The sequence below is a fragment of the Leucopleurus acutus genome (assembly GCF_964270905.1).
Source record: "Leucopleurus acutus genome assembly, chromosome: 3".
NCBI classification, from domain to species: Eukaryota; Metazoa; Chordata; class Mammalia; order Artiodactyla; family Delphinidae; genus Leucopleurus; species Leucopleurus acutus.
The window spans coordinates 16,295,085-16,321,934 of NC_139145.1; the positions used below are offsets into that span (position 1 = coordinate 16,295,085).

Sequence of the window (26,850 nt, forward strand, 5' to 3'; positions counted from 1 at the left end):
TGTGTGATCAGTTTTTGTCTTCACAACATTCTGCTCCCTTGTCTGTGTCTGGAACAGCGTGGACAGCATTGGGACAATCCTGTGGTTGAAGGCCTGATATGATTCCCAAGGAGGCCATCTCAACTAAGGACTTTTACTAGGATGGAGAATTTTTTCTTAAATTTCCCCATTTCTTCTATGGAAACTGGTCTCTAGTCCTCTGTCTCTACTGAGGTTAGTTTTGGTAAATTAGTTATTTCCTAAAAAGTGATACTTTTCATTTTGAATTTATTTATATAGAGGTGTACAGTATCTCTCATGATTTCTTAAATTTTCTGCGCTTAATTGTCATTTCTTGTTTTGTGTATTTTTGGTCTTACATTATATCTCTTTTTGTGTGTGGCTGCATTGGGTCTTCGTTGAGGTGCGCGGGCTTCTCACTGCAGTGGCTTCTCTTGTTGTGGAGCACGGGCTCTAGGTGCACGGGCCTCAGTAGTTGTGGCTCGCAGACTCTAGAGTGCAGGCTCAGTAGTTGTGGCACACGGGCTTAGTTGCTCTGCGGCATGTGGGATCTTCCCGGACCAGGGATCGAACCCGTGTCCTCTGCATTGGCAGGCGTATTCTTAACAACTGCACCACCAGGGAAGTCCCCTCACATTATATCTTGATTATATTCGTGATTTATTTTCCTACTTCTTGATATTTTTTCAAAATCTATATTTCTAAAATGCTAGTTTTAGTGTTTTCTGATGTTTGGCTATTTATTTCTGCTTTTATCTTTTTTAGTTTCCTTTGTGTGCCGACTCTCAGCTCATGTTTTCCATTTTCCAAATTAGATGTTTGAATATTTAAAACTCTTTGATATTGATAGGTCTAAGTTTTTAAGATGACGACCTTCCCTTTGCCCTGGCTTTGGTCACACCCTGGATTCTATATCCAGACACCAGGGTTTGTATGGCTATCCTTTCTAGAGATGCTGCAGTTTGGTTTATCCTTCTCCTCTCACCCTTCTGCCTGTCATTGTGATAAGGCAGGGTGATGAACATACTCTGTGTGCATGAGGGAGCCTGCACTCTGGATAGAAAGATGAACATAAGACTTCTGGGACACTTGCTTTGTAAATATTTAATATCTTACCAAATCTCAGGTGCCCAGAGCACTCAACCAATGTGCTCTGCTCTCCCATGTACCCCTGCCCTTCTGTGATGAGACCAGCCTCTGCCTTCCTGGGTGTGGCCCTGGTCAGCCTCCTCTTGGACCTCGCATGTGGGCCTGGCTGATTGCCCACACCTTGCTCAGGTGTGTGAAGACTTCGGCTGGAGCTGGGTAGGAACAGAGGCATGCAGCCATGAAGAAGCTGGATGAGGGCTGTGGTCCTTACAACATTGACAGGACAGCCAGTGAAGTCACAAGGACATTGATGGCAGCCCCCAGAGTGGAGGAGAGGGTAGGGAGTGGCTGAAGAGGTAAGGGTGTGTTTTCTATGTGATAACGAATCCATTCTGAGAAAAAGGAGACTCGGGCATAAACTGCAGGATACATAGGGTATGTACAACCACGCCCCCAGCTCACAACTCCAATTTGCATCCAGGTGCTGTTGAATTCACAGACAAGTGGGCCCCCAGAGTCACCCTGGAAAAAAGAGGAGTTTCTTGTGAACTGGGAGTTTGGGGCCTCCTGCATGAGGGTGGCCCAGTGCCAACACTGTGGGATGGGGCCAGGATCCTGCCACTCATGCAGCCCCACCTTGTCAGTGAAGAGGCCCTGCTGCAGGCAAGCAGTGTTCACTGCATTGTCCTGCAAGTAGAGGGTGGGTGCTATGGAGTGACAGTCAGTAGGCATGGCCCCTGGGCAGACGTGGAGCCCTGGGCTGCTCTGGCCAGCACTGGGGTCCACAGGGCCTGACTGAGGCCTGTGTTCCATTTGCACATAAGCTACTCTGTGGCTTCCCACTCAACCCATGGCTGCATGGAGATGTACTTCTGATCCCCACAGGAGCCAGGTGGTCTGGGACCACCTACCCAACTGGCAGAAGTGCCCCGGGCTTAAAGCAGATGGAAGATCTGAAATCCCTGGGCTTAGCCTCCCGCCCCCACAGTGGGTTGTACCTCACAAGCAGTCTTCATGTTCCTGAGGTCCCCGGCACACAGCATGTCCGGCAGAATGTAGGACGTGTGTCCATAGAGCAGCTGGCATAGGGGCAATGGGACCAGAGGCAGCTGCACCTCCTGCAGCTTGTCTGAAGTGTCTCCTGTCAGAAAGGAGTGCAGGCCCAGTGAATGGTCTTCTCACACCTGTTCCACAGGGCACACCAAGCCCCAAGGCCTAGTGGGCTCACACTGGAGTTCCTTCTCTTACTCCCACCCTCCACATGGCTCCTTTCTCTGCAATGGGGACTCAGGCTTTGGTCAATAAAGTTTAAACATATGTCACATGACACTTCCTAAGAGAGATGTAAGAGCCAGGACTTGGTTCAGCCCATTACATTCCCATTGCCGTGGCTCAAGTGCAAACAGCTCCATCAGCTGAGTCCCTGGGTGAGAGTGAGCGGATGACACAGTGTGTGCAAGAAAGTAGCCTCCAATTTTTGTGAGTTGTCACTCCATGTGTCCTTGTCTATGCCAATGGATATAGTAATTGCTCCCAGAAAACTTGCACTTTCCTGACCAATGTGCAAGTGGGCCTGCTCTACCTGGAAAGGAGCTGTTCTCACAGGTTAAAGACTCAAACGATTGGGTATCAAGTGGGGGCATGTATTTGGGGATGGCATAGCCTGCGGTAGGTGGGGAATCAGTTTTAGAGCTAACGAGTGTGTACCTCGAAGGAAGAAAATGGGAAGCAGAATGTCAGCAGTGTTTGCGGTTGCTGCTGTGTTGGCAAGTTAATATCAGGAGAGGAGCCATGGAAGAATTAGATGATTGCAAATAGGAATGCAGAGCAATAGAAGGAGTCAAAAAACTCAGGGTGGGGGATGCTGGAGAAGCAACACAGTGAAATGCAGTTAGGAAATACTTTTAACTACTAAGCCAGCTAACTACTAAGCCAGCTAAAAATCTACCTGAGGCCTTTCATTGTGCCCACAGTGGGGTGACTGGGAGTGAACTTCCCTCTACCAGAAGCTAGCAGTAAACATGTCTACCGAGCAGGCAATTATTTCCCATTGGACCTGAGTCAGGGCAGGGCTGTGGCCCCTGAGCAAAGAGAACAGATGAGGCAAGGTCTACAAGGGCCCCATCATCCTGCCTGGGGCACACTCCAGGCTGTGGCATGAGGAGGAGCACAGGCAGCTGGAATCCGCAAAGGCAGATGCCAGAAGGAGGGTGCTCCAGAGAGAAGGACCCTAGAGGGAACACAGGGGGCCTCAGTGCCCCAAGTCTGCCGTTGGACCCCGAGCCATGTGTGCAGAATGTACAATTCCACAGGAAGGGCAGAATGGCCAGGTTAGACTTCACAGTTCCCAGAGTCAAGAGTGGAGAGTCTTGTGGAGCAACCAAGACATTGAGTGAAAACAGTGTAGATGCAGGGTAAAATATCCCTTACACAGATGCCAAGGCCCACATGGAACCAGGTGGACAGAGGGCCAGAATGATGAGCTCTGCACAATTATTAGCACAGCACAAAGGAAGAGATGTATCACAGAAGTGGAAGGGAGAAGTCAGCTAGCTGTAATTTCAAAGAGTTCTTCCATTGTGGGCTAGTGTGCCAGTTCAGAATGATGAGAAATCAGACAAGAGGAGGATTGCACTCACTGGTAGGTCTTTCCCTTAGGTCTCCACTAGCAGCTCATGAAATATACTTGGGGCATGGCAGGGGTCCACAGAGAGGGCACCTCAGTGCAGGTGTTCAGAAAATGACCACTACCACCGGGGACCTGTAAGAACACAGCTTGCTTCCCTACTCACATGTGGAGCAGAAGCCTTCTACTGGCTGTGTGTGTGGGGCTACCACATACTCCTGCCCTCAGGACCTGGTACAGGTGGACTATTCTGGAGGAAGAGTAGAAACAAGCCCTACATCCCTGGAAAAGCTGAGGTGCCAAGAGCCCACGTCAGTAACATGAGAGGTCTGCTAACATGAGGGCAGGGTCTAGATTCTCTCAGAACCATCACAGATACAAAGCAGAGCTTAGCTGCCCCAAAGGTAGAGTAGTGGTGCACAGAGGTCCATTTCCAAATCTAAGACCTACAGCTCTGCCTGAGGCTGAGGCTGGGTCAGGGGATCAAGTTTCCTCCTTCTCAATAGCAGCCTAGTAATGAATACCAAGAACAGCAATTCTCTTCTGGAGGGCAGGCAAAATGTGCTGTGGATGTACAGAGATGTGAAGTGAAGGGTGAAGCAGGAACAGAGAAATACCCCAGGTCTCACACAGAGCACAACATTGCAGCAGCCCACCATGGAGGGACCTGAGGCCTCTGGTGCTCTGAAGTCAGTAAGAGCAACAACAGAAGCCACAACCCAGCTCAAGTTCTCGCTAGCCTGAATCAGCCCTGTCCCACCCTACTAATGCTTTGGCAGAAGAAGAGGAATGCCTATTTTGGGGTACAGAGACTTTAGTCTTAAATATTCTTCTATAATGTCTAACATTCAACCAAAAATTAAAAGATACACATATATACACACACACATGCACAGACACAAAGGTATGGGGAAGGCAGGAATAAAACACTGGACCCACTGTCAAGAGATAAAACATTGAATACAGTCAGGCCCAGAGATGACCAAAATGTTGAAAGTATAGTTAAGGAACATTAAAATAGCTATGATTAATATGTTGAAGAAATTATTAAGAAGTAAACAACAAGCATGAAAAAAATGAAGAATTTAAGCAGAGATATGGAAACTGCAAAAAAAGGGACCAATTGGAAATGCCAGAAATACACATTATCAGAGATTAAAAAATTACTTCAATGGGTGTATCAACAGACTGGACACAAATGAGGAAAAAATCAATTAATGTGAAGATAGGTTAATAGCTATTACCCATGCTGAAACACAAAAGGAAAAGAGTGGGGAATAAAGCAAAACAGAGCACTTATGAGCTGTGGGACAATAGCAGCGTAACATATGTGGAATTATTCCCAGAAGAAGAGAGTACAGGGGATAAGAAATATGTGGAAATATAATGGCCAAGAAATTTCCAAAATTAAAGACTGTAATAACCAGAGATTCAAGAAGTTCAGAGAGTCCCAGGCCAGAATAAAACAAGCAAACACATACACTTAGAAACATCATAGCCAATGGAATTCCCTGGTGGTCCAGTGGTTGGGACTCTGCCCTTCCACTGCAGGGGGCATGGATTCAATCCTTGGTCAGGGAAATAGGATCCTGCAGGCTGCATGGCAGAAAGAAAGAAAAGAAAGAAAGAAAGGAAGGAAGGAAGGAAGGAAGGAAGGAAGGAAGGAAGGAAGGAAAAGAAAGAAAGAAAGAAAGAAAGAAGAAAGAAAGAAGAAAGAAAGAAAGAAAGAAAGAAAGAAAGAAAGAAAGAAAGAAAGAATCATAGTCAAATGGCTGAGAAACAAAGTCAAGGAAAAGCCTGAAGACAGGGAGGGTGGGGAAATATTTCATACAGAATATCACGAATAAGAGTTACAAGTTTATCATCAAAAACTATGCAAACCAGAATAAAATGAAGCAGGCTCTTGCAAAGCAAATTAAAACCAGAAAACCATCTACCCAGAATTCTGTATCTAGAATTATCTTTCAAAACTGAAGGTAAAATAAAGACTTCTTCAGACAAAGAGATCTGTAACTCTTATTCATTGCTGACAGTGTAAAATTGTACATACATTTTGGAAAATCCTTTGTAGTTTCTCAGAACTGCATAAATAAGTAAACACATTGTCATGTATGCGCCCAAGAGCAATGAAAGCACATATGTAGAGAGAGTTGTAAGAGAATGTTCATAAGAGTTTTATTCACAATAGCCCCAAACTGAAGCAACCCAAATGTCAGTCAACAGAAGAATAGACAAATGAATTTTGGTATTTATGTGATTAAATATTCCTCAACAATAATCAAAAAGGAACTAATGATACATGCAAAACATGAATAAATCTTACAGAGTATATTGAGCAAAAGAGTACTGTAACTCCATTTATATAAAGTCCAAAAATATAAAACTCATTAATGGGGACAGAAATGAGAACAATACTTACCTTAGAAGAAAGAGTTTGGCTGCAAAGCAGTAAGAGAACTTTTTGAGATGATGAAAATGTTAAATGTATTGATTTGAGAGTTTCACGAATGTTTATAAGAAAAAGAAACAATCCTAAAAGCTAAAAAAAAGACCAGAGAAGCTCACTGAAGAACATTCAAAGAAGAGTTGAGTGAGTGGGAAACAGTGTGGTCTTGTGAGCTGAGTGTCAGAGAGTTCTTTCTGTTGGTAATTTTCAGAGGTTTGCTGGTGTGGAATAGGAGAAGAGGGAAATAAAGAAGAAATATGTATTGTATTGAAGTCAGAACCCATGTAATGTTATCTAAGCGACCTAAATAAAGATGGGGCTACTTTCTAGTTATTTCTGGTTTGTTGGCCTTGACTGAGAAACTGCAAAACTGCATTAGGTGGCCCTAGGGTTACTTGGACCACTTTTTTTTTTATTGCGGTACACGGGCCTCTCACTGTTGTGGCCTCTCCCATTGTGGAGCACAGGCTACAGACGCGCAGGCCCAGCGGCCATGGCTCATGGGCCCAGCCGCTCCACAGCATGTGGGATCTTCCCGGACCGGGGCATGAACCTGTGACCCCTGCATCAGCAGGCAGACTCTCAACCACTGCGCCACCAGGGAAGCCCTTGGACCACTTTTGATTTGTGCATCCTAGAGCATGTTCTTGCATTCTAGATGGTTCTCTCACTGAGTTCTGCTGAGGGAAGGCCATAACGCTGTGGTTGTATCTTGAATGAAGGGTAAGTCAGTCCCAGGGTCTCATACAGGATGAGAAGATATATAAAGGCAGCTTCCAGCTAGAAGAGAATGGAACCTGCCATTCTTTTATTTAGGTCCAAGCTTCCCAATCTGTGGCATTAGTTCTTGAGGGGTAGTGGATCCTATGCCCTGGAATCCATGTATATACCATGATTGTCTGTGAGAGATTTGTGGAGAGGATCCTGGGAGATGGCCAAGCAGGAAACACGGAATCTGTCTCCCACCAGGACAACTGCACTGGCAGAATTTGCCTGATGTAAGTATTTTGGAACTCTAGAATCTGTTGAAGGCTTGGAGGGTAAATTGCAGTCAACTTTAGTCAATTTCAGCTCTTGGCACAGTAACAGCTACAAACCCCCACCCCTGGGACAGGCGGCTGTACACATATTACTGGAGAGCTTGCACACAGCATGTGAGAGCCAAGGTGAGCAAAGAAGACCCTGTCCTCTGTATATTGGGGATCTGTGCTTTGATTGCTGTTCTGATCACAGAGGTGCACACAAAGAGGGAGGCAGCCATTATTGTTGCATCTCTCCCAATTGTCACAAGCACCTCCTGCTCCAGATGAAGTGACTTCTAGGGAATTTATGGGGCCATGGCCCTTTTCTCCCTTCATTTTTCTGTTTTTGGGATCCAGACATTAAAGACTAGGACATTCAAAAGCAACTGAATATATGGGGAAAATTAGAAAGTAACCATGCATGCCCAGGTAAAGGTTCAGAAAAAACATAAGATCTCAACCTCAGACTGGTCCTCTGCACAGAGACAGCCTACAACAATCACTAACACACACAAATTTTTTTAAACCCAACAAACCCTGGGTAAGGGGGAGGATCTGATTTCCATAGCTACCACATTGTTAGATTAAAATGTCCAGTGTTTGACAAAAAACCACAAGACATACAGAGAAACAGGAAATGGCTCAATCAAAGGAAAAATATAATTAACAGAATCTGTCCCTAAGAAAGACATAAAGGCAGATATATTAGATAAACTTTAAAACATGGTCTTAAAAATGCTCAAAGAACTAAAAGATGTGGAGAAAGTCAAGAAAATAATGTGTGAGCAAAATGGAACTATCAACCAAGATAGAAAATCTAAAAACAAAACAAAAAGGAGGGGCTTCCCTGGTGGCACAGTGGTTGAGAGTCCGCCTGCCAATGCAGGGGACATGGGTTCGTGCCCTGGTCCGGGAGGATCCCACATGCCGCGAAGCAGCTGGGCCCATGAGCCATGGCTACTGAGCCTGCACGTCCGGAGCCTGTGCTCCGCAATGGGAGAAGCCACAACAGTGAGAGGTCCGCGTGCCGCAAACAACAACAACAACAAAACAAAACAAAAAGGAACTCCAAAGCTGAAAAGTACAATGACTGAAATGAAAACTTCACTAGATGGATTCAAAGGCAGCTCTGAGCAGGCAGAAGAAAGAAGCGGTGAACTTGAAGATAGGACAATGGAAATTATTGAGGTTGAGGAACAGAAATAAAAAAGATGGAAGAAGGGCTTCCCTGGTGGCGCAGTGGTTGAGAGTCCGCCTGCCAATGCAGGGGACACTGGTTCGTGCCCCGGTCCTGGAAGATCCCACGTGCCGCGGAGCAGCTGGGCCCGTGAGCCATGGCCGCTGGACCTGCGTGTCCGGAGCCTGTGCTCCATGGCGGGAGAGGCCACAACAGTGAGAGGCCTGCGTACCGCAAAAAAAAAAAAGATGGAAGAAAAGCAAACAGAGCCTAAGGGACCTGTGGGACACCATCAAGAAGCCAACTTACACATTATGGTTGTCCCAGGAGAAGAGAGAGATAAAGGGGCAGAAAGAGTATTTTAAGAAATAATAGCTGAAAATTTTGCAAATTTAATGAAAGACATAAATATAAAAATCCAAGGGGCTCAACAAACTCCAGGAAAGATGAATTCAAAAGGATCCACAGGGCTTCCCTGGTGGTGCAGTGGTTGAGAGTCCACCTGCCAATGCAGGGGATACGGGTTCGTGCCCCAGTCCGGGAAGATCCCACATGCCGTGGAGCGGCTGGGCCCGTGAGCCATGGCCGCTGAGCCTGCGCATCCGGAGCCTGTGCTCCACAACGGAAGAGGCCACAGCAGTGAGAGGCCCGCGTACCACAAAAAAAAAAAAAAAAAAAGGATCCACACTGAAACACACTATAATCAAACTTTCAAAAGCCAAAGCCCAAGAGCGAATTCTGAAAGCAGTAAAAGAGAAGAGAATCATCACATACAACGGATCCTCAATAGGATTATCAGTATATTTCTCATCAGAAACTTTGGAGACCAGAAGACAATGGACAGATATAGTTAAAGTGATAAAAGAGAAAAACTGTCAAACCAAGAATTTTAATCTGGCAAAAGTGTCTCTCCAAAGTGGGGAGGAACCAAGCTATTCTTAGAAATTCCTAAATAAACAAATGTAGAGTGGGTTTGTGACCACTAGACTTGTCATGCAAGAAATGCTCAGGGGAGTACTGCAGGTAAAAAAAAAAAAGACACTAGACAGTAACTTAAAGGCATATGAAAAAATGAAGATCTCAATAAAAATAAATACATTGTTAGTGATAAGAGCCAGTATTTTTTGGTTTTGTTTGTTTGTTTCTTGCAGTACGCGGGCCTCTCACTGTTGTGGCGTCTCCCGTTGTGGAGCATAGGCTCCGGACGCGCATGCTCAGCGGCCGTGGCTCACAGGCCCAGCTGCTCCACGGCATGTGGGATCTTCCCAGACCGGGGCATGAACCCATGTCCCCTGCATCGGCAGGCGGACTCTCAACCACTGCACCACCAGGGAAGCCCCAAGAGCCAATATTATTGTAGCAATGTTTTGTAACTGCACTTTTTGTTTTCTACATGATTTAAAAGACCAATGCATTTAAAAGAATTGTTAGTTTATGTTTGGGAGCACAAAATGTATAAGATGTAATTTTGTGACATCAACAACCAGATTGGCTGTGGATGGAACTCTAAAGGAGCAGAGTTTTTGTATGTTATTGAAGTTAAGCTGTTGTGAATTCCAATTAGAATGTTAAAGGTAATCCCCAAGATAATCACAAAGAAAATAGCTATAAAATATACACAAAAGGAAAGAAATTTAAACATTTTACTACAAAAAATCAACTAAATACAAAAAAATAGTCATGCAGGAAATTAGAGACAAAAAAGCTATAGGGCATATAGAAAACTAGTATCACAAAGACAGAAGTAAGTCCCTCCTTATCAATAATTACTTTAAATCTAAATAGACTTAAACTCTCCAGTCAAAAGGCAGAGATTTTCAGAATGGATTAAAAACACATGACCTGGGCTTCCCTGGTGGCGCAGTGGTTGAGAGTCCACCTGCCGATGCAGGGGACACGGGTTCGTGCCCCGGTCTGGGAAGATCCCACATGCCGCGGAGCGGCTGGGCCCGTGAGCCATGGCCGCTGAGCCTGTGCTTCCGGAGCCTGTGCTCGGCAACGGGAGAGGCCACAACAGTGAGAGGCCCGCGTACCAAAAAAAAAAAAAAAAAAAAAAACACATGACCTAACTATATGATGACTACAAGAGTCACCTGAGATCCAAAGGCACAAACAAGTTGAAAGTGAAAAAATGGAAAAAGATAGTTCATGCAAATAGTAACCAAAAAAGAGCAGGAGTGGTTATTCTAATATCAGCAAAAAAAAATAGATTTTTAAATCAAAAAAGTTTATAAGAGACAAAGAAGGACGTTACATATTAATAAAAGACTCAAAACAGCAAGAAGATATAACAATTATAAATATTTACATCAAAATATATGAAGCAAAAACTGACAGAATTCAAGGGAGAAATAGAAAGTTCTACAATAATATTTGCAGACTTCTATACCTCTCTCACAATAATGGATAGGACAATCAGACATAAGATAAACAAGGAAACAGAGGACTTAACACAATAAACCAACTAGATATGATAGACATATACAAAACATTCCACCCAACAACAGCATAAACATTTTCCTCAAGTACACGTGGGACATTTTCCAGGAGAGACCATATTTTAGGCCACAAATTAAATCTCAATAGATTTAAAAATATTGATAGGATGAAAATTTCATGACATTGGATTTGGCCGTGATTTCTTGGATACAACACCAAAGGCACATGTAACAGAAGAAAAAATAGACAAACTGGACTTCATGAAGATTTTAAAATTTTGTACATGAAAGACACTATCCACAGTTGCCTTTTTAAGGTAACCTATGGTCTAGGAATAAATATTTGCAAATCATATATCTTATAAGGTATTAGCAACCAAAATATATAGATAACTCCTAAAACTCAACAACAAAAAAACCCAAACAACCCGATTCCAAAATGGGCAAAGAATTCAAATAGACATTTCTCCGAAGAAGACATATGAATGGCCAATCAATACATGAAAAGATGCTCAACATGCACATCAAAACTGCAATGAGATACCACTCCACACCCATAAGGATGGCTACCATCAAAACACAGAAAACAACAAGGGTTGGCAAGGATGTGGAGAAATTGGAACACTTGTGCACTCTTGGTGGGAATATAAACAGTACAGCTACTATGAGAAACAGAATGGAGGTTGCTCAAAAAATTAAAAATATAATTACCATTTGACCCAGTACTTCTATTTCTGGGTATATACCTAAAGAATTGAAAGCAGGGGCTAAAATAGCTATTTGTACATCCATTTTCATACCACCATTATTCACAATAGCTAAAACATGGAAGCAACCCAAGTGTCCACTGACTGATGAATGGATTACCAAAATGTGGTGTATGCACACTATGGAATATTATTCAGCCTTCAAAAGGAATGAAATTTTGCAGGCCTAAATAGACATTTCTCCAAAGAAGACATACAGATGGCCAACAGGCACATGAAAAGATGCTCAACATTGCTAATCATTAGAGAAATGCAAATCAAAACTACTGGTGTATCACCTCACACCAGTCAGAATGGCCATTATTAAAAAGACTACAAATAATAAATGCTAAAAAGGTGTGGAGAAAAAGGAACACTCCTATACTGTTGGTGGCTTCAGCCACTATGGAGAACAGTATGGAGGTTCCTTAAAAAACTAAAAATACAGTTACCATATGATCCTGCAATCCCACTCCTGGGCATATCACCCAGAGTAATTCGAAAAGATACACACACCCCAATGTTCATAGCAGCACTATTTACAATAGCCAAGACATGGAAGCAACCTAAATGTCCATTGACACATGAATAGATAAAGAAGATGTGGTATATATACACAGTAGAATATTAGTCATCCATAAAAAGAATGAAATAATGCCATTTGCAGCAACATGGATGGATCTAGAGATTATCATACTAAGTGAAGTAAGTCAGACAAAGACAAATAACATATGATATCACTTATATGTAGAATCTATAAAAATGATACAAATGAACTTATTTATAAAACAGAAATAGACTCACAGACATGGAAAACAAACTTATGATTACCAAAGGGGATAGTGGGGGTGGGGGGAGACAAACTGAGATATATATACTACTATATACAAAATAGATAAACAAGGACCTACTGTATAGCACAGGGAACTATATTCAATATCTTATAATAACCTGTAATGGAAAAATATCTGAAAAAGAATATATATATATATAGTTTAATGGGTATACAGTTTCAGATTTACAAGATGAAAAGAATCCTGGGGATGGATGGTGGTGATGGATGCACACCAATGTGAATGTATTTGACACCACTGAACTGAACACTTAAAAATAGTTAAGGTGGTAAATTTTATATTTTGTGTATTTTAACACAGTAAAAAAAAAAGATTTGTGCTAAGAAGTTCCCTCAAATGAGAAGACCCAAGAGGGTCAGGATCGTAAAGCAGATACAAGTTACACTGTACTAATTTCCCTATTTGAGAGATGTTTACATAGGTATGCATTATATTATTACAAACAAACATAAAGAGGATCACGTATGAACCAATGAATAACGTTTTTTGAACCATGAATTAGGATACTCCCATTCTCTGCCCCTGATGGCCAAAGAAAGCAAGATAGACAGATACTAGACATATGAAATGACACTGGATGTCTGATAAGGGAGAGAGGACTGGGATGAACTTGGGAAAGGTCTCCTAGAATGAGAATATCGTAGAGAATTCATATGATCTGGGCCTACAGAGATCGTGGGTGTGCATCCCCCCGTTCCCCTGCAGAGGTTGGGGTGCAGACATTTGTAAGATAAACCTGGGGGACGAGAAATATTGCTAGGAGATGAGTGGTCCTGGTTTCAGAGTAAACTGAATTTGAGCGTTGGGTCAATCATTTCCTGAATGAGGTTAAAAATGAGACTATTGAAAAGTATGTTGGAAGATTACTGAAGGTTTAAAGCAACAATAATGTCAATATAGTATGCAGAAGAAAAATATAGAACAATAGCATAAGGAATTGAAGGGGGAAATGGAGTTATACTATGTTAAGTGTTTATCTGTTAATCAGTAAACTATAAACTGAGGGGAGGTGAATTTCATTAATGAATCCAATTCTCCATACTTTCCTACATATATGCCCTTTGCCATATGTCTTTGCAGTCACTCCCGTTGAGAGGTGTAATGTATTTTCTCAGTCCTTAGGTCTGAATTTTGCCACATGACATGCTTTGTCAATGGGATTTGAGCAGAAGTGTTGCAAGCAAAGGCTTCAAAAAGTGTTTTGTTTCTCCCATAATTCAAAAAGGTCATGTACCACAACGTTCATTGCAGCACTATTTACAATAGTCAGAACATGGAAGCAACCTAAGTGTCCATCGACAGATGAATGGATAAAGAAGATGTGGCACATATATACAATGGAATATTACTCAGCCGTAAAAAGAAACGAAATTGAGTTATTTGTAGTGAGGTGGATGGACCTAGAGTCTGTCATACAGAGTGAAGTAAGTCAGAAAGAGAAAAACAAATACTGTATGCTAACACATATATATGGAATCTAAAAAAAAAAAAAGATTCTGAAGAACCTAGGGGCAGGACAGGAATAAAGATGCAGATGTAGAGAATGGACTTGAGGACACTGGGAAGGGGAAGGGGAAGCTGGGGCGAAGTGAGAGAGTAGCATTGACATATATACACTACCAAATGTAAAATAGATAGCTAGTGGGAAGCAGCTGCATAGCACAGGGAGATCAGCTCGGTGCTTTGTGAGGTAAGGAGGATGGGAGGGAGATGCAAGAGGGAGGGGATATGGGGATATATGTGTACATATAGCTGATTCACTTTGCTATACAGCAGAAACTAACACGACATTCTATAGCAATTATACTCCAAAAAGATGTTTTAAAAAAGGTGTTGTGTTTCTCCACCACTGCCTGTGTACATTTTCTGGCCAGCCTGCTGGACAGTGAAAGATGCATGAATCAGAGTCTAGCACTCCAGCTCAGTCTGTCACAGGCCAGCCCATAGAGAGACAACCATTAGATACACAGGCAAGCTCAGCCATAAGCAGCAGGACCACACAGCTCAAGACCTGTTCATGTAAAAGTGTTGCCAGTCTGGGTTAAAAGGTAGTGTGATGTTCGAAATGTCGAAAAGGCTCTGGGCCCCAGGAGAGGCTGGGAAATTTGCTCAATGTGGTATTTTTCAAGGCCCTTTTAAGAAGTAGCTAAGGAGCAGGATATCTCAGAGAACAGTGCCAAGAGCCATGGAAAACAATGAGTCATTCAAAATCTTAGCAGGTTTACTGTAGAAATTGGGGAACTAATTCTAAAATTCATATGGAAACGCAAAGGACCCAGAATGATCATGATAATCTTGAAGAAGAGAAACAACTGTGGAGGATGTGTTAAGACCAGACTCATCATAAAGTTATGGTAAACACAGCACTGTTGTACTGGAGAGATCAATGTGGCAGAATAGTAAGCCTGGAAGTAGACCCACACACATACGGTCACAAGATGTTTGACAAAGGTGCCAATACAGGTCAGTGGGAAAAGGCAATATTCTTTACAAATGGTTCTAGAGCAAGTGAATATCAATATAGAAAAAAGTGAACCTTGTTTTTTTTCCTCACATCACATGCAAAAAATTAATTTTAGATGGATCTTATAACTAAAGGTAAAAATTAAACTCATAATGCTTCTAGGATAAATGGAGAAATTATCTTCATGAGCTTACAATAAGCAAATCTTCATAAGCAGGATACAAAAGACCCTACATATGAAAGAAAAAAAACAAGCCATAGTCTAGCAGAGAATATTTACATACCTATCAAAGTACGTGTATCTAGAATATATAAAAAATTCTACAAATCATAAAACCTCAAGAGGCTATCACGACACAATGATCGGCATAGCTAAAGTGAAAAAGACTGATACTATCAAGTGTTGGCAATGATGTGGAGCAACTAGCACTCTCATACATTGGTGATGGGAATATAAAAAGTCACAACCAGTTTATAAAGCTGTTTGGCAGTTTCTAATAGAGTTAAATTTACCCCACCCTATAGCCAACACATTCTATATTACCAAGTATATCCCCAAGATAAGCAAGTACGTATGTTCACAAAAGGACTTATACAATAATATTTGTTGTAGACTTTTTCATATGACCTAAAAACTGGGGACAACTCAGATATCTATCTAAAGGAATATGGATAAAAGAAATTTTGCCAAGTTCATACAATGGAAGATTAAATGACAGAAAAACAAGACGACTACTAATATGAACAACAATGTGGATGAATCTCACAAACAGCAGGATGAAGGAAAGAGAAAAAAGAATACATGCTATGTGATTTCTTAAACATGAGGTTTAGGACAAAGCATATCTGGGCTTCCCTGGTGGCACAGTGGTTGAGAGTCCGCCTGCCAATGCAGGGGACACGGGTTCATGCCCCAGTCCGGGAGGATCCCCCATGCCGCACAGCGGCTGGGCCCGTGAGCCATGGCTGCTGAGCCTGCGTGTCTGGAGCCTGTGCTCCGCAATGGGAGAGGCCACAACAGTGAGAGGCCCACGTACCGGAAAAAAAAAAAAAAAAGACAAAGCATATCTAAGATTCCACTGCCAAATCCAAGGTCATGAAGATTTACTCCTATGTTTTCTTCTAAGAGGTTTTTTTGTTGTTGTTTTTTTTCGGTACATGGGCCTCTCACTGCTGTGGCCTCTCCCGTTGAGGAGCACAGGCTCCGGATGCGCAGGCTCAGCGGCCATGGCTCACGGGCCCAGCCACTCCATGGCATGTGGGATCCTCCCGGACCAGGGCACGAACCCGTGTCCCCTGCATTGGCAGGCGGACTCTCAACCACTGCGCCACCAGGGAAGCCCCTAAGAGTTTTATATTAACTCTTAATTTTAGGTTGTTGACCCATTTAAAATTTTGTGTATGGTGTGAGATGGGGGTCCAACTTCATTCTTCTGAATGTGGATATTCAGTTGTCCCACCATCATTTGTTGAACAAACTATTCTTTCCCCATTTAATGGAGTGGCACCCTTGTCAAAAGTCAATTGGTTATAGATGTATGCATTTATTTCTGGGCTTTCAATACTATTCCACTGATCTATATATCTATTCTTATGCCAGTACCACATTGTTTTGATTATTGTAGCTTTGTAGAAAATTTTGAAATCAGGAAGTGTGAGTCTTTCAACTTTGATCTTTTTCAAGATTGTTTTGGCTATGCAGATTCCCTTCCAATTCCGTAGGATTTTGAGGATCAGTTTTTCCATTTCTGCAAAATGTTGGAATTTTGATAGAGACTGCACTGAGTATCTAGATCACTTTGGGGAGTGCTGACATCTTAACAGTATTAAGTTTTCCAATTCAGGAACGTGACTTGTCTTTACATTTATTTAGATCTTGTAAAATTTCTTTTAGCAATGTTTTGTAGCTTTCAGTATACCAGTCTTTCACTTCCTTGGATAAATTTATTTATAGGTAATTTTCCTTTTGGATGATATGGAATTGTTTTCTTAATTTCCTTTTTCAATTGTTCATTAATGTGTATAGAAACTGATTTTGTGTGTGTGTGTTGATCTTGTGCCCTGCAAATTTGTTGAATTTGTTTATTGTCTGTCATCTGCGAAGAGAGATAGTTTTACTTCTTCATTTCCTATTTGGATGCCTTTCATTTCTTTTTATTGCCTAATGTATCTGTCTAGAGTCTGGTACAACATAGAACACTAGTGGTGAAAATTAGCATCCTGTCTTGTTCCTGATATTAGGGGTAAGTTCTCAGTCTTTCTTCACTGAATATAATGTTAGCTGTGAGTTTTTCATAAATGCCTTTAATCATCTTGAAGAAGTATCTTCCTATCCCTAGTTTTATGACTGTTTCTTTAAATTATGAAAGGATGTTGGATCCTGTCAAATACTTTTTATCCATCATTTGAGATTATCATATGGTTTTTTTCCACTTTTTAATGTGGTATATTACATGGATCAATTATTGTGTGTTGAACCTCCTTTGTATTCCAGGAATAAATCCTACTTTGTTGTAGTGTATAATCTTTCTAATATACTGTTGGATTCAGTTTGCTGGTATTGGTTGATGATTTTTGCATATATATTCATGAGGGATAGTGGTCTGTGATTTTCTTTTCTTGTGGCATCTTTGTCTGGTTTTGGTGTCTGTGTAATGTTAGCCCCATAGAATGAGCTCCTCTCCTATTTTTTGGAGAATCTGAAAATAATTGGTGTTAATTTTTCTTAAAATGTTTGGTAGTATTCACCAGTGAAGTCATCTGGTCCTGGACTTTTCTTTGTTGAGAGGTTTTTGAATACTGATTAAATCTTTTTACTTGTTATAAATCTATCCAGAAATTTTATTTTTTCTTGATTCAGTTTTGATAATTTGACTGTTTATAGTAATTTTCCCATTTCATGTAAATTATCTAATTTTTTGACATAGAATTCATTGTAGTATTATCTTATAATCCTTTTTATTTCTGTAAGGTCAGTCGTGATGTTCCCTGTTTCATTTCTGATTTTAGCTATTTGTACTTTATCTCTTTTTTTTGTGGTCAGTCTAGCTAAAGTTTTGTTAATTTTGTCAATCTATTCAAATAACTAACTTTTATTTCATTCACTCTAATTTTTTCTATTCTCTATTTCATTTTTTTCTGCTCTAATCTTCATTATTTCCTTCCTCTTGCTAGCTTTGGGTTTAGCTTGTTCTTTTTACAGTTCCTTAAGTCATAAAATGAAGCTATTTATTTGAGGTCTGACTTCTTGTATAGCTATAAATTTCCCTCTGAGCATTGATTTCACTGCATTCTATAAATTTTGGTAATGTGTTTTTGTTTTTATTCATCTCAAAATATTTTCTAATTTAATATGTGATTTCTCCTTTAATCCTTGTTTGTTTAAGAGTTGTAACATATTCTTTGGAAATAAGGAAAGTAAACCTAATTGAAAGAAGTATAATGCTAGGAATAAAGAAATTAGATTAACATGTGCATAAAGCCAGATAAGCATGTGCTGTATAAAACAGCAGTAAAAGAGAATAATCTTGATTGCATAAAAAAGATGGAAAGAAAATACTGGAAAACAGTAACATACAAAATGGAAGTAACATATGAAATAATAAAACATATATATGTTCATATATATAAATATATGAAACAGGGTATTTTTTCCTTTGGATAACATGTATAACTGAACATACATGAGTATATATGTTCATAACTCATGTATGTTCAGGTATGCATGTTAAAAAGTTAAGAAGAGCTACAAGAAGATTAAAAATTGGAAATTTAACTTGCAGAACAGTAGACAGTAAAAAAGTAATATAGAAAATCAGGGACTTTGCTGGTGGCGCAGTGGTTAAGAATCCACCTGCCAATGAAGGGGACACGGGTTTGAGCCCTGGTCCAGGAAGATCCCACATGCCACGGGGCAACTAAGCCCATGTGCCACAACTACTGAACCTCCATTTTAGAGCCTGCAAGCCACAACTACTGAGCCTGTGTGCCACAACTACTGAAGCCCACATGCCTAGAGCCCATGCTCCACAACAAGAGAAGCCACTGTAATGAGAAGCCCGTGCACCACAACAAAGAGTAGCCCCCACTCTCAGCAGCTAGAGAAAGCCTACATGCAGAAACAGACCCAACACACCCCAAAATAAAATAAATTAATTAATTAAAAAAAGGAAATCAGTCTATTGGAAAGGGAGAATGACAGGGAAAATATTTAAAAGAAAGCAGCAAACAGACAGTACAAAATAATAATTTAGAAATAAGTCTACACATGAGATTTCTGGCTAGGATGGAGTGAAGAGGTCAGCAAACCCTTTCTCCAATAAACAAGTATAAAACTGAACAAAATTATTTTTAAAAATTTCAGGGCTCCATAGGTCAAACAAAAGCAAAGGAAACTTGAGAGGTGCTTATTCATGAACAACTGGTAGAACTTTGCGTAACAATGGCAAAAGTCTGACCTAGTTGTCTTGGGCTTCACCACTCTTGACACTCCTCTATCTCTGCTCTGTCACTGTGGTAGTTTTACCTTGGTAGGGCTGGCTGGGAAAGCAGTTTTTCTGCCAGAGGGAGAGAACTTGATTTGGAGGGGACAGCTGAAAAAAACAACACTTTGTACTGTCATTTAAACTATTTAGGTTTGTAGGAAATGAGTAAGGAAGACCTAAAGCAGTATTGGTCTGAGACTGTCATTCTGGGTGGGGTGAACAGTGTCTCTGATGGAAATTTATGGGGACTCTGGAAATAAGAGAGCAATAGAAAGGCCAGATAAATCTCCACTGATCCCTGGGATGACTGTGTAACTATGTGTATAAACATGGAGGCACAAGTGGGCTCAGTGAAAAGTAAAAGCTGAGGCAGACTCAAGACTCACACAGACTCTAAATGTGTTCACCAGCCTCCACACAAAACCCACTGTCAAAGGTGGAAGACTTAGAAGTTTGAGATGCCCAAATCATTGGCTAACCAATGAGACATTAAGACACAGTGGTGACACTTAGGAAGACAGAATAAAAATAATAAACAGAAGAATTAAGAATAAAAAAATGAGCACAGACCTCAGCAACTACAAACTACAAGAGAGATTCTGCAAACTAAGTCCAGGCAAATTACTCAAAACAAAGCAAAAGAAATCAAAACCTTCAGGGAAAATCAGAATCCAAAGTTCTTACAATGTTTTATGTATGTCCAATTTTCAACAATAAAAATTCTATGCAAAAAATAGGAAAGTATGACCCATATTCAGGAAAAAACAAGTCAATATAAAGAAGCTCTGTGCGGCCCCAGGTGTTGATTTTAGTTGATAAATATTTCAAAACAGTTGTTATAAGTATGTTTAAAGAATTTTTTTAACTACATTAAAAAAGTTAAATGAAAATATCATGATAATGAGTCAACACATAGGGAATCTTAGCAGAAATACAAAAACTATAAAAAAAGAATAAAATGAAAATTCTAAAGTTGAAAAGTTCAGTAACCAATATTAATAATTCAGTAGGTTGGATCAACAGAAGATATGAGAGAGCGGAAAAAATAATCAGTGAAATTGAAGCTAGATGAGTAGAAGTTATCTAATTTAAAAAACAGAGCATAGACTTCCCTGGTGGTGCAGTGATTAAGAATTTGCCTGCAAATGCAGGGGAAATGGGTTTAAGCCCTGGTCTGTGAAGATCCCACATGCTGTGGAGCAACTAAGCCCATGTGTCACAACTACTGAGCCTGCACTCTAGAGCCCACGAGCCATGAATACTGAAGCCCATGTGCCCAGAGCCTGTGCTCCACAACAAAGACAAGCCACTGCAATGAGAAGCCCACGCACTGCAATGAAGAGTAGCCCCTGCTCACCACAACTAGAGAAAGCCCAAGAGCAGCAATGAAGACCCAATGCAGCCAAAGATAAATTAATTCATTTAAAAAAAAGAATAGAGCAAAAAAAGTGAAGAAAAGTGAACAGACCCTAGAGACCTGTGGATGCCATGAAGCACATCAACACACGGGTAACAAGACTGCCAGAAAGAGGGGAAAGGAGAGAGGTGAGAAGAGGAGAGGAAAGAGAGAGAAAGGGAGGGGGGGAGGGAGAGAGAGAAGTGCAAAAAAAATTGAAGAAAATGTGGCCCAAAACATCCTGAATTTGATGAAAAAGAATCTTCATATCTGAGAATCTCACTGAACCTCAGGAAAGATAAACACAAAGAGATACACATCTAGACACAATATGATTAAACTCCTGAAAACCAAAGACAAAAGACAATCCTGAGATCAATAAGAGAAAAGCAATCAATTACATGGTGATAAACAGTATGGTTAATAGCTGACTTCTCACCAGAAACAATGAAAGCCAGAGGCAGTAGAACAACAGGCTCAAAAGTGTTGAAAGAAAAAACCCTTCAAGGAAGAATTCTGTATCCAACAGAACTATCCTTCAGACATGAAGGTGAAATCAAAATATTCCAAGATAAATAATATATAAATATATGTATCTATTATAGATTTTCTTTGTGGTTAACATGTGGTTAGCATTATATAATGCTTCTATATATACACATGATTATTTTACATTGCTGATCTTTTATTTTCAAATGCATTTTAACAACACTGCATTTTTACTCCCCTTTCTTCAAGATTACTGTTTTTGACATCATATTTTACTTCTTTTTGTTTTGTGTATTACTTAACTACTTATTGTGGATATAGATGGTTTTGTTACTTTCATCTTTTAACCTTCTTACTAGCTTTGTATGTGGTTGATTTACTATCTTTACTGTATATTTGCCTTTACTGATGAGTTTCTTCCTTTCATAATTTTCATGTTTTAGTTGTGGCTCTTTTTCACTTAGAGAAGTCCCTTTAACTTTTCTTGTAAAGCTGGTTTGGTGGTGCTGAACTCTTTTAAGTTTTCTTGTCTGTAAAACTTTGGATCTCTCCATCAAATCTGAATGAAAGCCTTGCCAGGTAGATTATTCTTAGTTGTATGTTTTTCCCTTTCACTCTTTAAATACACCATGCCATTCCCTTCTAGCCTGCAGAGTTACTGCTGAAAAGTCAGCTGATAGCCTTATGGGAGTTCCCTGTATGCAACTTGTTGCTTTTCCCTTGCTGCTTTTAATATTCTCTCTTTATCTTTAATTTTTGCCATTTTAATTACAATGTGTCTTGCTGTGGTTGATCCTGTTTGGGACTCTGTGCTTCCTGGACCTGATGTCTGTTTCCTTTCCCCAGTTAGGCAAGTTTTCAGCTATTATGTCTTCACATATGTTCTCTGCCTCTTTCTCTCTCTCTTCTCATTCTGGGACTCCTATCATGCAATTGTTAGTATGCTTGATGTTGTCCCAGAGGTCTCTTAAACCATCCTCATTTCTCTCTATTTTTTCTTTTTTCTGTTCTGTTCAGCTTCATTGATTTCCACTACTCTGTCTTCCAGCTTGCGGATCCGTTCCTCTGTATCATCTAATCTATTGTTGATTCCTTCTAGTGTATTTTTCATTTCAGTCATTGTATTCCTCATCTCTATTTGGTTCTTCTTTATATTTTCAAATTCTTTGTTAAAACATCTAACTGCTCGCTCTGTTCATCCATTCTTCTCCTGAGTTCTTTGGTCATCTTTATGATCACTACCTTGAACTCTATCAGGTAGAATGCCTATCTCCACTTCACTTAGTTCTTCTTCTGGGGTTTCATCTTGTTCCTTTATTTGGAACATGTTCCCCTGTCACCTCATTTTGACTAATTTGCTGTGTTAATATCTATGTATCTGGTATGTTGGTTGCATTTTCCCACCTTGGATAAATAGCCTTTTGTAGGAGATATTCTATGCATCCCAGCAGTGTAATCCCCTCTGGTCACCAGAGCTATATGCTCTAGTGATGCCCCATATGTGGGCTGCGTGGGTCCTCCTACTGTGGCAAGCTGAGTTCTGAGGATTGTCTGGTAGGCATGGCTGACCCCCAGTCAGATTGGTTGCCAGGCCCTGCTTTGTGTGGAGGCTGCCAATTGATTGTTGGTGCCAGGTCATGAGGTGGCTGCCTGAGTAACACTGTGGGGTCCTGGTGCTAGTGCTGGCTCACTCGTGGAAAGAGTCAAGGTTCTGGTGTGGGTGATTGTGGGGTCAAGATTCTTGGATCTAGTGTTGGTCTACTGGTGAGTGGGGCTGGATCCCAGGGTGGTTGGCTGAGGAGTCCAAGATATCTCAGAGCTGGTGTTGGTCTGCTGGTGAGTTGGCTGCTTCCTACAAGATAGGGTGAAAGGCTGTGGTGTTTCTGGGGCTGGCATATGCCTGGTGGTGTGTGGGGCCAGGAGCCAGGAGATCTGGACCTGGTGTCTGCCCACTGGTGGGCAGATGCCAGGTCCTGGGGTTTCTCGTTGCAGATCCTAGGGGCCCCAAATCTTGTGTATTGCTCTGCTGGTGGGCAGTGCTCAGGCCCAGCTTGTCTCAGGGCTGGTGCCAGCTTGATGGAAGGTGAGCTGGATCCTGCCATAGTAGGCTGTGTGTCTGCAGTTGTCCTGGGCCTGTTGTCCACCCACCGGTGGGTGAAGCTGGTCCTGAGGCCAGAGCCAGCTCACTGATGAGTAGGGCCAAGCCCCAGGGGTTTCTGGGGCTTGTGCCTCCCCATTGGTGGATGGAGCTGTGTCCTGGTGTCTCTGGCTGCAGGGCCTTGTGTGCCCTGGGTCTACTGCCTGCACAGTGACATGTGGGGTCAGGTCCTGAGCCATCTGGTAGACAGGGCCATGTCCAGTGGTGGCTGTTGTCTCAGGAAGTCTTAAGGTAACCTGTCTATTGGTGGATGGGCCTGTATCCAGCCCAGCTAGTTGCTAGAGTTGAGGAGTCCCAGTACTGGTGACTATAGGCTGGTGGGCAAGGACAGGGCTGAGTTCTGAGGCTAATAAGCTAGATGGAGGATTCCAAAATAGTGCTTGTCAACACAAATGTCCATGTGGTAGAAAGAGCTCCCCAAAATAGCGCCACCAGTGTCTGTGTCCCCAGGGTGAACTCCAGTTGCCTCCTGCCTCTCTGGGAGACCCTCCAAGATCAGTAGGTGGGTCTGACCTAGGCCCCTTTCAAATCACTGCTTCTGCTCTGGGTCCTGGAGCATGTAAGATTTTGCATGTGCCTTTTAAGAGTCTTTATTTCTCACAGCTTTCTGGGTCTCCCAAAATTAAGCCCTATTGGCCTCCAAAACAAAATATTCCTGGTGCATGACCCCAGGACTGGGAAGCCCAATGTGGGGCTCAGACCCTTTACTCCTTGGGGAGAAGCTCCATATTTGTAATTATTCTCCTGTTTATGGGTCAGCCACCCAAGGGTATACGTCTTGACTATACTATGACTTTGCCCCTCCTATCCATCTCTTTGTGGTTCCTTCTTTATATCTTTAGTTGTAGAAAACCTTTTCTGGTGGATTCCAGTCTTTCTCATCAATAGTTTTTGTATCAGTAGTTGTAATTTTGGTGCTCCAGTGAGAAGAGGTGAGCTCAGGGTCTTCCTATTCCACCATCTTGGCTATATCTCCCTAACTCTGGTCTCTGTCTTTTGATTTGCGAGTTTAACCCATTTACATTTAAAATAATTACTGACAAGGAGGAACTTGCTTCTGTCATTTTGCTACTTATTTTCTACATGCCCTATAGCTTTTTCCCCCCTCATTTTCTTGTATTCCTGTCTTCTTTGCATTTAGTTGATTTTTTGTAGTGAAATGTTTAAATTCCTTCTTAATTTCCTTTTGTGGTTACCATGGGGACTATATTTAACATTTAAAGTTTTAACATTCTAATCTGAATTTATATCCACTTAACTGCAATAATTTTTTTTACTTAAGTAAACCAGATATGAAACTTTCTTAAACTGGTATAAGATATCAATCTGAAATCTCCAAACCAAGCCACAGACTTAATAGTAAACCATTAGAAGCATTTCCATTAAAATAAAAAACAAGAAAAGTAGACCTAGCAACATTTCTACTAGAGGTTCTAACCATTGCAATAAGAAAAATAAATAAAAGATAAAATATAGGAAAGGAAGTGATGAAACAATATTTATTTTAAGAAAATATGATATTAAAAAATCTAGAACAATTAAATAATCAACTGACAAAATATTATAAATGAGTACTATATGGTGGCTGGAAACAAGATCAACGCACAGAAATCAACAGCTGTGTCTGATTAGCAAATGCAATTAAAAATAATCTTTTAAATAACCATAAAAATTCTAAATTATGCAGATTTAAACATAGAAAGAAAGTGCAAGGCTTTTATGGATAATTAGAATAAATACAATGTTTTTTCATAGGTTAAAAAAAGATTATCTCTAAATTGAATTTAAAATCGTAAGAAAAACTATGTTTGGAAATTTGTGTTCTCAGTATACTAAATATTCATTCCACACTCAAAGTAGATGTAACTACTTCTCTGTAAACAACAAAGCCAGCCAGGAGTAAACCAAAATTCTACATTGACAGAGAAACAGATAGCGATTGATGGATAGGGATTCCAGTCCTCAGATACTTGCAACCCCTTAATGGACAGAACATGTTCTCTCCTGTAATGTCATAGAGCCATCATCCCTTCCACAAGCTCCAATAATGGGATCGACCCTGCACTTTGTTTTCTTACCTTGTTGGGAGATGGATCCCCATCCTGTAGCCCAGCAAGAAAGGTTCGAAAGAGTCACATCTGGGGGTGCAATACAGATGGGAAGCACAGAGTCGGAAAACACAATGCGAGTTTTCAGCTGCACCAGAGCGATGTCGCCTCCAACAGGATGGTACATTTCATATGTGGGGTGTATGATCACCTTATTCACCTCAAACCATTGGGTGTGATTGCCTGCAACCCTGAGGTCCACAAGGCCCACATACATATCAAATGCTTCAATGACCTTGTTCCTGTAGGGACAGAGGACAAAGGCATAGTGGTTTGAGCACTTTGAACCTGGGAAGAGGAGCTTCCATGAGATCACAGACTCAGGGAGTCCTGGAGCATGGCAGCCTGGGTATCCAAGCTCTCAGCCAGGATGTGGAAAGCAAGCCCTTCCAGCACATTAGGGACCTGACTGTCTGGCAGAATTGCTCCCAACGAAGTCCTGACCTGAGCCCATGGAGGATTCAGGGACCCACCAAGACCTGCTGGACAGCCCAGGATGGTGAGCTTGTCAGGTGTACAATGAGCTGCCAATGAAGATAACTCTTTCATCACCTCTCATCCTGTGATTTGTCCTCTCTTCTCTCATCTAAGATGTGGCTCCTCTCCTCACCTCTCATCCTATTATGTGGTTCCACACCTTTCTGGAAGAGCTGATGTCCCTAAAGGAGTCCTCAGCCCTGTGCAAGAAACTGTAGTGGATGGAGCTGTGTGCTGAGTCCCACTCTCTCCCCTGCCTCCAAGAAGTCCCAGTCCTATGTGACCCACGTGGTTGGTCGTGCAGCCCTAGACCTCCATGGGAATGGTATCCAGCACTGCCCACTCACCTGCCAAAGCAGTGGGCGGCTGACAGGATCCAGTATTCATCAATGATGGACCCACCACAGATGTGGAAGCCTGCATAGTGCACACTGACCTGCCACGGCCACTTTTCCTCAAGGGTATCCACGCCTCCCATGATCCTCCCCTGCCTATGACGCTGGCCACAAGCTGAGGAAAGAAGGACCGAGTATGCGAGTAGCAGTGGCACCAGGGCAGGGTTGGCCACAGGCAAAGCCGAGGAGGGTGAGTGGGAGGAGGGAAAAGGGGGAGGGCCGCGGAAGACTGGGTCTCCACCCTTGGGGGGAGGAAGGCCGGGATTCACCGCAGGGACCACCGCCAACCCGGGCTTGGAGGGGTCCTACCCACATCACGGCTAAAGGCGACCCCTTCACTGGTAGGGTGCCTGTGGGCCGTGGCTGCAGCCTGGGTGTGAGGCAGGAGAAACAGGAGCAGAAGGAGGCTCGGGGTCCTGGACTCTCCAGGCCCAGTGCGAGGGCCGGTCAGCTCGGCGGCCATGAGGTGGGAGTGCCTCAT

At 41.8% G+C, this 26,850-nt stretch overlaps 1 protein-coding gene across 1 annotated transcript; it reads right to left on the reverse strand.

The window, feature by feature from the left end:
• Positions 1 to 1,356: 1,356 nt before the first annotated feature.
• On the reverse strand, positions 1,357 to 26,850 carry PRSS38 (serine protease 38; the record flags this gene model as incomplete). The annotated part of the gene is made up of 5 exons (XM_082834993.1): positions 1,357 to 1,611; positions 2,088 to 2,230; positions 25,468 to 25,739; positions 26,322 to 26,484; positions 26,679 to 26,850. 5 exons carry the CDS (start codon positions 26,848 to 26,850, stop codon positions 1,357 to 1,359), a joined length of 1,005 nt encoding a protein of 334 aa, XP_082691119.1.